We start from the raw sequence: 14202 nt of genomic DNA, 5'->3' as shown, positions 1-14202 counted from the left end.
TTCTGTGCACCATTTAGTTCTCCTTTCCCTGGAAAAAAAAAATAACAAAAAAACCAAACAACACCTAAACCTACATGTATTGCAAGACTCAACATGGCATAGCCTTCTGCACAAAGCACTCCCCTCCTGGCTCTGTTGATGCATCGTCTTCTCCCCATATTTTGGGTCCACCACCTGCAATCAGGTCTAGTTTTCCTCCCCCCCAGCCATGCTCACACACAGAGCTCCTGGTACTGACACGTGTATCTCAGACCAGTCTTTTTACTACTAGCAGCTGGAACCATGCCGAATGCTCTTCCATTCTCTACTGCTTTTGTCTGCCTTGCCACAAAGTGAGTTTTTCTTTTTTTTATTATTAGATTTTCCTTCTTATACCTTATTTATAGGTGTTTCTTGCACCACTCCTCTACTTACAGGCTTGCACAGACCAGGTATTTCTGTGCTTGAGAATGTCTCTCCTAGTGTCTGGGTATTTTCCTGAAGGCACAATGTAAAGGCAAACTTTACATACCATTTGCACTCCTCATGCAACAAATCACATGAGCCTAAGAGCAAAGAGTGCTTTCTGAAAGGTTGTAGCTCATAACAATTGACTGGACCATATAGCACACATCCCTGTCTATTTAAAAAGGTGGGGGGAGCAACCCCCCTCACACACACGGAGTCATCTCTAAATAACTGGTTTTGCAATATAGGAACCAGAGAATGTGCGCATAGCAGCCCTATTCAATCCAAAATATCCATCTCTCCGGATACTGCATATTTATAGTTCGAGAGATAGGACCAACGCAGAGCTTTCCCGTTTATTTTAATGAAGGATTAAGAACTGATCAGAAAACTATCTAAACCATTCAAGGACTTTTTCCCCTCTTGGCTAATAGCAGTTTGGTGTCTCCATAAGGACTCGCCAGTAACTGACGCTTTAGGCTGCATTTCAGCTGTTTAGATGAGAAACAGCTTTCTATTTTGCTCTCTGTATGTGTGTCTGTGTTGATTAGTTGTGTGCTGCATTCCTAGAAGGCACTTACCAAACGCTGGAAATTGCAGCGTAAGAATAGTTTTCCTGCCATCCTAGCACAAAGTGAGTGTATCTTTTTCACCTAGACACAGATGTGCAGGGAATCCTTTGATCTCCAGTTCCTCCCGGAGAATTTAGTGTTTGGGTTTGAGGAGAACGGGGATTGATTCAAAGGTCATGAATAGGGTTTCCAGTGTCTGGCACACACAAAAAAAGAAAGCTCCAGTGAAGTTAGTTACCTGAGACAGGCGAGGTGCAGAAATTGGTAATTTTGACTCTGCTTGTCATGGGCTCTAACTTTCCCTGAGGGCAAGCATGCTACATATTCTGAGGCTGGTTCTTGCAATCCACGCTCAAGATTTGCAACCCCTTTTGTTATATCTGAAGTTGCTGGTTTCCCTCTTAAAACAAAACGAAGAGTCTCCTTTGCTTTTGCCTCTTAAATCAGATTCCTTTAGCACCTCATATTTCTCCCCTGCTGTTTTCTTGCCAGGGACCTGAACAACAGCGTGTAGAGCAGGAGGAGAGAGGAACCTCAGGACTAAGGCAAGCTATAGGGCAAGTAGGGGTGGGGGAAGGAGGAGGCACAATGGGGAAGGCAGCAACATTTGGGACAGATCTACTGCTTACAAGACCCCCCCCTCCTCCCCATTATACTTCTTTAAAGGACCCCTCTCCCCCCCCTCCCCTCCCCGCCCTCTTAGGACCCTATTAGAAAACGTCAAATTTCCCTTACCGTGGTAGGAGTAACCATGGCATCCGTGTGAATGTTTCCAGAAAAGTCGACATGAAGAGAAAGGTGAATGTAAATATGTTCATTCAAAGTCCCAAAGTTGGTCTGCTTGGGTTGTGCAGAGTTGCTCTATGGGAGAGGAGCCTTAAACTCTGAGTCCCGTGAACATAATCTGCTCGATTATAACAAACCAGCTCAGCCAGATGGCTCTGTGCTCTGCAGATTAACCCTTTTATTGCCACGCTCTGCTTTCCCTACCTACCATTTATAATAACCTTGCCTGGTTGGGGAATTTCAGAGAATGAGGCATTTTTTTGAAAATGACAAAACCGTCGTAAAGGTCATTTTTTTCCCCTGTATGCTCTAAAAAAACCATCATGTGCCTATTTTCTTTTTTTTAATCCGATTGATGGTTTTATTCCTCTTCCTGGCAAAATCTTTTCATATTATTAAGAACAGTATTAGCACCAGGGAACATTTTAGAGAATTCTTTTGTTAAATCATAACCATCTCTTCCAGACTGCGATTCTCAGAAGACAAGTATTTTATTGCAGGAATGTCTCTGTGTTTGCACTCTAATGGTCCATCCACTCCCCCTCCTTCTCCCCATACTCTGTGTGTCTCCCACATGCACACTCACACACATGCACACGCACACCCTTTGGTCAAACTGCCAGCATGTGTTGCTATTCTTACCCATATTCAGAAGTCATTATAGGACATGTAAAACAGGTGAAATAGAGACACAGAGCTAGAATGCCATAAGCCTCTGCTCTCTCCCTCTGGCTCCTCTTTTTTTTTTATTTTATTATTACTTCAAGATCTTAGACAAATTTATTTCTTTGGTCAACACTTCTGTCAACCAAGCCACCCCCCGTTACACAAAAATAAGTGTTGGGAGAAATATCCACTGTTAAGAAGAGATTTGTGTCCAGATATTCCTCCTGTTTTGATTTGCAGATTAGTCCATTAAGTAAAGGATGGCGAGTGCCAAAAGCATGGAAAGTTCATCAGCAACCAGCAGCGACTGGTTTCCAAACTTTTTATTTAGAGTGATCGCTCACAGAGATGGCTGATAAATTTAGCTGCATGCCTCTAAGTCTCCCTCTAAATTTACATGCTTAAGTCATCTTTCTTTTCTATTTGATTCAAGTGTAATTGAGCAAGTCATAACCATAAGAACATGGTCATATAAGATACGATACACTTCAAATCTTACGAGTCACCAGACTGTTTCCTTAAAGAATACTTCTTTTACTTGCTCAAGAAATTTTTTCTTTTGTTATTTAACCAGGGACTTTTTCCTCTTTCCCCTCCCTGCGTAAGGATGATTAGCCTTCTCATGCCGTGAAAACATTGTACCATCTTCTTTAAGACATTTTAATCTACCTAGGTAGTTGTCACAGTTTTATTGAAATATTTTCCACTGTGGATTGAAATACGGTCAGTGGTGTTTGTTGTGGTTGTCCTTTATCTGACTTTTTTCAACCATAAAATAACCCTATTTAGGGTTCTCTGAACTCTACAAATTGTATCTGTCTCATCAGTTCTGCCTGCATCCTTTTCCCCTCTAACTGCCCAGATGCAGAAGGAAAGAGTCATCTTCTGCTGTTGCTTCTTAAGTTTTTCTACTAAAACTTGCTGCTTTGACAATCAAAAAAGCACTCAAAACCTTGAATAACTCTAGAGACTTTTTGTCTTCCCATTTGGCTGAATGCAGTTTCCACCCTTTTTAGAGCTTTTTCGGCTAAGAGGAGGGAATCAGAATTAAATCCTGTCCCCCCAGCCCCAGCACTGTAGCGAGATCTGAGAAATGCCTAAAATATGAATCAACTTTTAATCTCCTGAAGCAGACAAATAGTGCTAGGAATAGAAAATTTTCCTGTGGCTGGTGAATGCTCCCCAAGAGGTATGCAAAGGGTTAAGCATCTGTAGGCAGCCCTAGCCCGGGAACTTCGCATTTGCAGCTAGCCCAGCAAAAAAAGACTGAAAATAAGTCGGCTACAAGTAAATGTCCTAGGCAGAGGGGCTGCCTACCTCTGATGGGAGGCAAACCTATAGGAGCCAGGCAGTTTGCAGAAGTTGAGGGGTTTTGCCCTGTACTTGTGTCTGGGTCTGTGGGCAATCAGACGCCTTGTAATTTGAGATGTGACACCTTAATCTTGCCAAATATGTGTGCACTGTAAAAAGCACTGTAGACAGGGTGTTTTCGCAACTATAGAAAATGGAGACATTTTTGGTCCTTGCAGTTTCCCAATCCTTTTTCTAAAGATGCTTCTGTTGTTTAAAGCCATTATTTTTCTAGATATTTTTACATCTTCCTCCGTTATTCTGGGTGTGCCTTTTTTTTTTTTTAATACTAACCCTTAACACAAGTGGATTTTTTTACACTTTGAATATGTTTCTGAATTTTTTATGAGAAACAATAAAGCTCCCAAATGGTCACCTTATTCTACGTGTAGTCCTTGGATCTAAGGTTCTGACACGGAAAAAAAAAAAAAAAGTTACTTTGAACAAGTCTCTGTTCTGTCTTGAGGAATTTGAAATATTGCTCAAAGCACGCTGTAGAAAGTCATCTTTACATTCTGGGCATTTTAATTGGAATAATTACTAGGCATTGATCTGATTAATTAGGCCCTTGATCAGACTTCAAAATCGGTAACATTTTATATACTTTGAAGACATGCATTTTTCTCTACATATTAACAGATACCACTGTAATTGCGTTTGATGTTAAAAAAATGAATATCTTTGGAGAATTTATGCATGTTGTTATGTAAATGGATGAAAATTTTATTGGGTTTAATGCATGCCTTGGGTCATTATGAAAGCAGGGAGTTTGTTTTCCCCATTAACTGTTAGCTTTTGCAACAGCACCACTTTGTGGTTGAAGTCCCGAATAGATACCGAAAGGGGAAATGTCCGTAGGGACACCACAAGCTCTTCAGCGAGTTCGTGCTGTTCCCATGGCAGTTTTGACATGCCTCAACAAGCACTCTTACCTGCAAGGGAAATGCCTTCCAACCATATGGTCCTCTGCTTACGAGGTGGTAGTTTCAAAGAAAAGACAAAGAAGGAGTGGTGGAAGCAGAAGATTAGCTCTGAACACTTTGTCTAACTAAGAACTTCAATTCAGGAGGCTGTTCACCACCTTTCAAATGTCAAAATCACTTTTGTCGAATTTCCAGAATTTAATAAAGGGTCTGACACCATCTCTAGAAAAGATTTTTCCTTGGCATGTGCTGGAAATGTTTTACTAAAAGTAAAAATGAATCCCAGCATGGTTTCCTTTAATTGGTGGAAATGGTGGTGGGAAATAATAGGTTATTTTAGAAATTATTTCTTTAAACATTATTTAGATATTATTTTAAGAATACCAATGGTACCATTTCAGAGCTGAAAGAATTTCTGAAACCTCATTGACATTGGCGTTCCATACACTTGCGCTAGTGCTGAACTTCAGCCATCATGTATGCTCACATTTGAGTTTTCCTTACGCTCTTGCACCCAGGCTAGAGAAATCAGACGTATTAAAGAGAAATTCTAAGTAAGATTCACATACGAAGTCAAGTTTGGTTCTGATACACATTTCTTGGAAAGTTGTCTTCTGCGGTTGTTCCTCTTCTATTAAAAAGTAATCTGATAAATCCTTATAATAATTAGAGCAGCTCGTAACAATTAACATGGTAAATCAAAGATGACACAGTGAAAAACATTTACCCCAAGCTGTAGACATGCCAAGAGGCAGGGTGGAAAAAATGCAGGGCAAGAACGATGAATTAGGGTCACACCCTGAAAGCCATTGCTCTTCAGAGCTATTCCTAAAAGCAATACACTCTGCAGAGTTACCTTTTATATAGTTCAGCTGTAAACATATTTTCTTGAGTGAGAATTACCAAAGTGAGATTAAATGAGGTTCTAAATATAGTATTAATTAAAATAACAAGTAACAAGTTTCCACCTAATAAATACAACTACTGGCACTTCCTCACGTGAAATATTTTACACACACACGACATAGCAGTATTCAGCCAAAAACTGTGGTTTAGAAATACTTTTCATTTCAAAATTTCCCTGTTTAACCTAATATAGGGATCTGTACTCCTATATCAAAACAAAGCTACATATTAAGTAATATACAAAAGGGCACTTCCATTTGCCAATATATAGCTATGTTTTGGCAATAGGGTTATGGTTCATTACAAATCTCTCTATTATATTGATGTGATACATTACTTATTTGTTTAGCACATATTTTGGACTTAAGTAATATTTGTCTTTTTCTGATGGTATCTGATTTTTCCAGAGACAGTCTTCATTGCAGGAATAATTAAGAATTGTTGCAGCAGAACAAGTTGAGTTGATGATAGGCACCATTTCAGGAAACAGAAAAAGTCTTCCTTGGAACAATAGGCATACTTTTAGCCTCTAGTCATTTGTTATGATTACCATATTAGTTTGAGAGAACTCACATGGCTATCTGTAAAAAAGTCATTTCTTACTTACATAAATGGTAAGAAGAAAATGCAAATTAAAGCTAAATGAAGAAGTTAGGTTCTAGTACTTGTGCTGGAACTAGGAAGAGGTACCTTCATTTTTTAATGATCCTAGATGAGGAAGAAATTTGGAATCACAGCACCATTCTTTTGCAAGGAAGAAAAATTCCACACTGGGACATATGAAGAGGTGCCTAGCCTGCAAGATACATAAAGTACTCTGGTAAGACATCAGCTGAGATGCAGGATCAAGTTCTGACCAAGTTCAAGTCAGAGAATACCTGGAAAATGACAGAAACAATGATCAAATGTGTAATATCATTTAAAACATAATATATGATGAAAAAAGAAAAATTGGAATTGCTTACCAAAGAAGAGAGAACTTGTGAGGTGTTATGATTGAGTACTTTAAGCTCATAAAAACCTCTTTCAGAGAGGAAGAGACCAGCTCACAACCTGAATGACTGGGACAAGAATTGATAAGTTGCAGAAAGACAGGTTCAAGTTAGACATGAGGAAAAAATGGAGAGAATAAGCTCCAGAATTGGTTGCCTGGGGCTGCCGCGATATCTGCCTCATTGAAGGTCCTCACCAACAGGGTAAAGAAATCTGTCAGGACGCACACAGCTTAATGATCCTGCAGTGCGGCAAGGGAAGTTCTAGGCAGTCTTTCTCAGCCCATCTATCCCATGACTGTATAACTTACATCATCCTTGAAAACAAACACTTTCTGGAACATCATGTACTTAGTACTCTGACCTAGCTTTTGAAGAAAACTCCCCAGCGAAATCCTTCAGGAAGCTTCTTTTAGATATTTGTATCCCTTGGTTTGGGGTACTGAGGGACTTTAGCATTGGAGAATTGACTGGCACACACAGCAGACCTGCTTCCTAAAACATTAATACACACTAAAATTTCCCCAGCAGGGAGGTAAAACTCAGTACTGGTTTTTTTCTCCTTGACTGATGCTTCTGTATCTGTGAGGTCTGGTGGAACTACAATATCTGAAGCAAGTTGAAAGAGAATGAAGGGAAAGGAGGAGACAAATACCTTTTTTCAAAAATAAAAATAAAAAATTAAAAATATTTACCACTAAGTCAAGCAGTTCCAAAGTGAAGGGCCTCAGAGCATTGCTGGTTTGCCAGCATAGCATCAACTGTGTCTGTTATGAAAGGCACAGTTCCACACAATACATCTGATAATACTGATACTGATACTTTCCAGCCACAGGGAAATGTGTCCTGACTTTTGTGTTTACATTTCTAATTTTAGGGTCAAAAATAGGTGCCCTTCTCATTTGCCTGTTTTGCCTACTGGAAGAACTGAAAAATAAAGCAAATCAAAGAAAGGAAGGTAAAACAGTAAAACAGGGAAAAAAATGCTTCCCAGCCTTGCTTGCTTGCAAGCAGCAACAAAAGTTAGTGTAATGATGGAAATACAGTTGGGCAATGACATTTTTCTTAAAGTATTTCAGTTAAAGTTCTAATTTTTTTCTGAGATTACGTTTGCTAGAACAGGTCTTGATTCAAAGTATAGCTAACAAGGTGTGTTTAATAGCAGAAGTCAGCTTTTGAAGTCAGTGGGACATTTCTCAGCACTAGTTTGTATGCTCTGTAGTTAATATTTGTGTGTTTTGACCTTACAAGGCACATTTATTTGAACCAAAGCAATTTTTATTCAAACTTTTTATCTGATGAATACTGATGCCCATTTGGCTGAGCTTCTACATTTTAATTCTCTAAAAGCTCAGTGTGAAATCTCATCTGCTGGAGGAGGGGCAGGGCAGCAAACATGGCATGGATCGACTTTCAGGCAGCCTAAAACTGAAAGTCCCGTTTGAGCTAATGCAGATGCACAGGCAAGGGTTTTTAAACAATTCTGGGCCAAATTATCTCTGTCAATCCTGGCCTATGTTTTTAAAAAAATAGGATGTTTCCCAAACTTAGGCTGTATGCTCACCTATCTACCTAAATACTCCGTTAGCGTCGATAGACAAAATGTTTAACGTATCTATCTATAATATTAAGTTTAAGCTCACTGTGATTGTCTGCACCTGTGAAGTGTTAGGAAGTCCCCACATTGAACTGGGACTGTTTCTAACCATGGTCTCCCCAGCAGCTGCCAGGCAGGTCTGGCAGCTGGGCCGTTCCATGCCCATCCCCAGCAGGCAATCTGCATGTCCCTACCCTCTTGCAGGCAGGTCGTTAGCACAGACATGGGCTGCTCCATGCCCGTTGGCATCAGGGCCCAGGAACACTTAGCTTATTAGTATTAGATGCAAGCAGTGATTTCAAAAGGTTCTCCATGAACTGCAGGAGCAGGACCCCAGCTTGAATTCATTAAGGTGCAGTATTGGAAGAGTCCCGATTGAGCAAGTGTCATAAGCTTAAATGCAAACACTCAAGTCCAGAGCCTGCTCTCAAGCTCAGATTGAAAAGCAAGCTTGCAAAGGTAACGTCTAGCACAGCCGCAGACTGTCCCCTGGAATATGTAGGGCTCCAAGGACATCATGCAATGCTGAGCTCAGGCAAGGTGTGTGCTGGTGGTCTGCACCCAGCATGAGAGACACCCACGAAGACAGCTGATCAAGGATGCACTACACTTGCAGTCAAGACCACTGCTGAGGATGCACTGCATGGACAGGCAACAGGGTTTTTTGCCCGTTCAGAGCCTTTTTTGATCTCAGTTCAAAGAAAGTGAATACTTTTTTTTCATTGCCACCACTTAAACAGATAAATGTTTTTCACTCAGAATCCATCCTTCACTACTTCTATTTGGAAGGAGTGGAAGGAAAAATTCAGCCTATAAGGAATCAGGAGGAATAAAGGAAAGAAGCAAAGGCATAGAGGATTTTAAAATTATAATTTCTTCTCAATCTGAAGACTTTACGGCATGGTATTGCTAGGCTTTTGACCCCAACTCTCATCATAGGAGGAGGGGGAAAAAAAAGAGGCTGAATGGAAAAATTCAGCATGTTCTTTTGATTGAATAGTACTACTGACTGTTTGTGCTTCAGGCTGTCCATGCCTGAAGTTCAGTGAAGTTCTTAGTTTATAACTAGCTTCGGTCTGCCATCTAAGGCAGCTCATGCCAAATGCTCTTCTGCTAAATGGTCATGGCAAATCTCTCTTCCCAAATATCCTCAATGTGTAACGCATGCCGGAAATTGTATAAAGGTTCCCACTCACATGTTTTGTTCTCTGTCATGTGTCTTATTCCAGTTCTGTAGTTGAGCTATTTCTTTATCAAGCACGAAGACGACCAGAATAGAAACTGAGGTTAATGCCCTGCAAGGAAGGAAAATGAAGAAATCACGTGTTGAGCAGAGGACAACAGAGAGCGTTTATTACAGCAAGATGGGCATGGTCACACAATTGTCCATGACTGGCAAAGCCTAATGCATGAGTCATGCAAGCTTGGTCACACAAGCAACAATAGGAAACTTTATGAGGTTTTATAGCCGTTACGAGGTTACTGCATGTGTGTTCTCCCTAATACACATGCTGTGTTTGATTTTCATCTTTGCTTTGGTGTTTAATTCAATGCTTTTTCTCCTTGCTTAGAAGTTCCTTCTGAAGGTAATTCCCCAGTATGAATGGCTTCTCTCGCTAGCCAGCGGTGTTTGTTAAACACAGGCTCTATCCCTGCAGGCTTTGCTTTTAATATAAAGCAAGACATCATTATGTTGTATAATGGCTTGAAATGCGTGTAAGTAGTTGCAATCTAAAGGTATTAAGAACAGTTTTCATGACACTATTTATAGCCTAAGTATGCATCTTGGCTTTCCCTTAATTATCATGGTCTCTGCCTGAACATTATGAAGTGAATAAGATTAATTTTTTGTCCTGAGAGCAAATTAAACTTTTTTGCATAGCTAGTTCTTCTGAAATTAGAAATTATTCTTGCAGCAAGGCACCATTCAGTGTTGTAGTCATAATGCAGTTGATAAAGAAAAATATTTTGGCTCCCATCAACCCCAAATAAAGCAAAACTTCAGGAGTCGCTGATTTCTCTATGGAAACATGACTATATTAGGCTAGGCCCAGAATGTTAAACAAATATAATCACAGGTTTAAATTTTTCTATACCAAACTCCACATCCTCAATGATTAGCTCACTTTCTTCATCAAATTCTGATACCTTCTCTGTATCTTCCCTTAATTTCTTGCAATCTTCTCCTTTCTTCCATGCAAGATTTCTATTTTTCAAAATATCTCTGGAAAAGAATGGGTGTTGTGCTGTACGTAAAACGATAACAGACCTGGGTTCTGACTGAGCAAGTGAGTAAATTTCAGAAAATCCTCCTACAAATGCCCAGCTAGAACCAACACATTTCCCAGCATGCAACACAGTTCTAAGCCCTACCCCCACACACAGGCTTTTGTCCTGTGATGTGATACCTACAGCAAGTTGTAATTGTTTCACTTGGAAAAAAATAACCATGCAACATGCCTTACTCCGTACCGAGTGAAATGCCACATGTCATTTCTGTTGCAGTCCCGTCTCAAGTTCTTTAAGGCAATTTCCATGCTTCACTGTGTTTTTCCCAGGGATGGTATTCTGAATCAGCTTAATAAAATGAAGAACATTCAAAACTTCTATGGAATTATCCTTGGGTTACTTATTAAAAGGCAGTAGATATGTCCCTGCTCACACATAAATGGCTTGTGCTGTTAAAACACCCCCTACTGTTGTGGAGCTTGGTTAGCGATTAATGCTTGTGTCACAGTCTCATGTATGGCTGTGTGGGATGCACAGATTGATGAGAGGGCAGGAACAGAGGAGGGTAGTCATGCTGTCTCTGTGAAAGGAAGATATAAAAACCATTCATAGACTGTGGTTTGCATTTAACTTTGAATTTATTAAGAAGTTGTACTACTGCATGACAACAGATGCCTGGGGGGGTTGTATGGTTCGTGTTTTTAGGGTGTCTGTATGGTGCAGACTTATGAATTTCAGCTTGCATGTAATTGGTGCCTTGGGCTAAAATTTCCTGCTTGTTTTTCAGTTCATGGCTCTTTTTCATCTCCCAGCAGAGATGAGCTGAATATGCCAATGCTATGTAATCTGCAGTGGCTTCTTTCTGAAGTGCTGGTCTACCATGGCAACTGCTGTTCACTGTGCAGGCTGCTATCACTGACCTCTATTTATAGACAATTTCACTTCCTTGTCCTCTGCATGCGTGGGATTGTGTGTATAACACACATTCTGTGGGCCCAATCAAGTCCTTAACACATCACCTACCCTTTCATAATACCGATTATGTGTTTTGTGTGGAAAAAGTGAAGTACAGTCATAGTGTGTGTACGAAGTGGGAGGCAAACAAGAAGACGAGTGAATGGAATAGCTTGTTGGATAAGTAAATAGTACTGAAAAGCACAAGAATAACTTCAGTTAGAGGAATTTAGAGAAACAAAGGTAATACTTTGTGCACACTGAGGCTACAAAATCATGTCAACAGGCAGAGGAAGGTGGTAAGACATGACTTTGCTTCTTCTACAATGGCCTGAGGCACAATCACTTTTGCAATTATTTCACACTACCACCTACTCAGGCCAGTTGTCAAAAGCTATGATTGAATAGTCATCCTCTATACTCAAAAATGCACCCAGAGTCGCTCTGACACGAAAACATAGTCCTTTGCCACTAATCCCAGATTACTGTGAATCTTTGGTGGGGCCACTGAATGTTTCCAAGATCTCAAATGAGATGTTCACTTTGCTAGTGTATTTTAACAAAAATACACAACAATTTTGTTTCTGTGGAAAAAAACCACAACCAACCGAACAAAAAAACCCCCCAAACCATTTTATTAACATTTTACCAGAGGAAAAAATGTAGTTTTAGGTCTGATTTTAAAAAAATCACTGAAATCTCTACTTAAAAGATTATTTTGGCTTTGAAATGTTTGTACTTGAAAGGATTCAGTTCTGAGTCCACTTAAAAACCAAGTTATCAGTATGATCAATCTGGATCAGATATTCAAAAAAAGTTCAGTGAGCATTTTGAGCTAAAGAACTGGAAAACTTACATGAGACTGACATGTTACTGTGATACTTACCTTATATTTATGTATTTATTGCAAAAATTGTATTTTGATTAATAGCTTTCCACTCAGCTTGCATTAAAATATTAACACCCTCTGATGACTTTGTTCTGGCATAGCTCAGTACAAATAGCCAGGATGCGGCTGGCTTTCTGGGCCGCGAGTGCACGTTATCAGCTGATGTCCAGCTTTTCAGCCACCATCCCCAAGTCCTTCTCGGCAGAGTTACTCTCAATCCGTTCATCCCCCAGCCTGTGTTGTTACCAGGGATTGGCCCAGTGCAGGACCCTGCACTTAGCCTTGTTGAACCTTATGAGGTTCACACAGACACACTTTTTGAGCCTGTCCAGGTCCCTCTGGATAGCATCCCATCCCTCAGGTGTGTCAACTGCACCACTCAGCTTGGTGTTGTCCGCAAACTTGCTGAGATTGCACTTGATCCCAGTGTCTATGTCATCGATAAAGATATTGCATGGTACTGGTCCCCGTACAGACCCCTGAGGGACAGCAATTGTGACCGATCTCCATTTGGACATCAAGCTGTTGATCACTACCCTCTAGATGCAACCATCCAACCAATTCTTCATCCACCGAACAATCCACCCATCAAATCCATATCTCTCCCATTTAGAGAGAAGAATGTCCCTGCTTATTGCAGGGGATGTTGGACTAGATGACCTTTAAAGTTCCCTTCCAACCCAAACTATTCTATAATTCTATGACATCTGATCCTGAATATTTTGTTAATAACTTCTAGTGAAGTGTTTATACAATGGTTGTTCTGACTTCACCTCCTTGTAAGCAAGCAGAATGGTAATGACAGGTCTCCTTCTGGACACTCCGTATCTAAAATTCAAACAAAACATCCACAACTTTGCAAACGCAGATTGAGTACTGAACCTCCTGTTTTATGGTTGGATATGACTGAGACAACACCGTCAGAAAACATTCAGCGACCACAGGTCAGCATCTGAAAGTATGCACAAATGATCCATCTACCCTGTTTTGCTGTGAAGAGACATATTTTTTTTTTATTTTTTTTTTTAACTCTTCTGTGCCTGCTAATGTCATACACAAGGCAGACAAGACTGACATTTGGTATTAGGGGTTAACATAACAAGAACGGAAAAGTGTACTTCAGCCGCAAGGAAAGTGGATAAACATTTCAATTCCTTGCTGGTGACTGCCTGTTCTGCTGAGAAATGGGCTTGTTTTCGGTCCAGGTTGTTGGAGGAAGGACAAGAAGCAAAAAGGCCTTTTACTTTCACTAGATATGATTATGAAAGTCTTCTAGCTTTGTGAGCATTGAGTATATATACTAATCCTTTAACTGCTTTGTGAACAGCAAATAGGTAAAATGGGCCCTTTGTCAGGTTTTAGGCAGTTCAGAAGCTCTCTTTATCCTCCAAAGTTAGTGCCAAAGTGTTTAAAACCCACTGAGAACAAAATTGCTTCACATCCAGATGAAGAGAAAATGAATAAAACTGGTGAACCCAAGGTAATTTCTTGCTCATGTTATAGCTCCTCTTCATTAGCAGAATGGTATAGAAGTGAGGCAGTGTAAATCGGACTCCTGTCTTGAACTACCTGTTCTGGTTTTCTGTGAAACCCATGGTATTTCTTCTTAGGAAGGAAGTTAGAGTTTTCCTCAAACTCAGTGTAGGGGGGAAAAAATGTAAGAAACTCCTTTTGGGTTGATATTGGTTATGCTAAAATATTTTTTCAATCAGAATTGTTTCTTTTGGGGTGCTTTCACGCTTATCAGGCTTTTCCTTTCTTCTGCAGTATTCCTGGGAGTTGCAGTTGAGGTACACATAATGGATCGCATTTAAACCCAAGGTATAAAAAATGTCAGTCACACGTGTCAGAGGACCAAAGTGCATCTCAGGAAACAGTGTTTAATCCAAGA

General features: G+C 40.1%; 1 protein-coding gene across 1 annotated transcript in view; it reads right to left on the bottom strand.

Annotated features, from left to right (window-relative positions):
• The window catches only part of NTF3 (neurotrophin 3), a 55961-nt gene extending 54047 nt beyond the window's left edge, over window positions 1-1914 (bottom strand). The window contains exon 1 of the mRNA XM_074589512.1: window positions 1755-1914. Within this exon, the coding sequence (XP_074445613.1) occupies window positions 1755-1772 (18 nt within the window). The 5' untranslated portion in view covers window positions 1773-1914. The remainder of the gene's footprint in view (window positions 1-1754) is intronic.
• Window positions 1915-14202: the final 12288 nt, after the last annotated feature.

The sequence above is a fragment of the Larus michahellis genome, chromosome 1, assembly GCF_964199755.1.
Source record: "Larus michahellis chromosome 1, bLarMic1.1, whole genome shotgun sequence".
Taxonomy (NCBI): domain Eukaryota; kingdom Metazoa; phylum Chordata; class Aves; order Charadriiformes; family Laridae; genus Larus; species Larus michahellis.
This window is presented reverse-complemented; position numbering and strand designations above follow the sequence as displayed.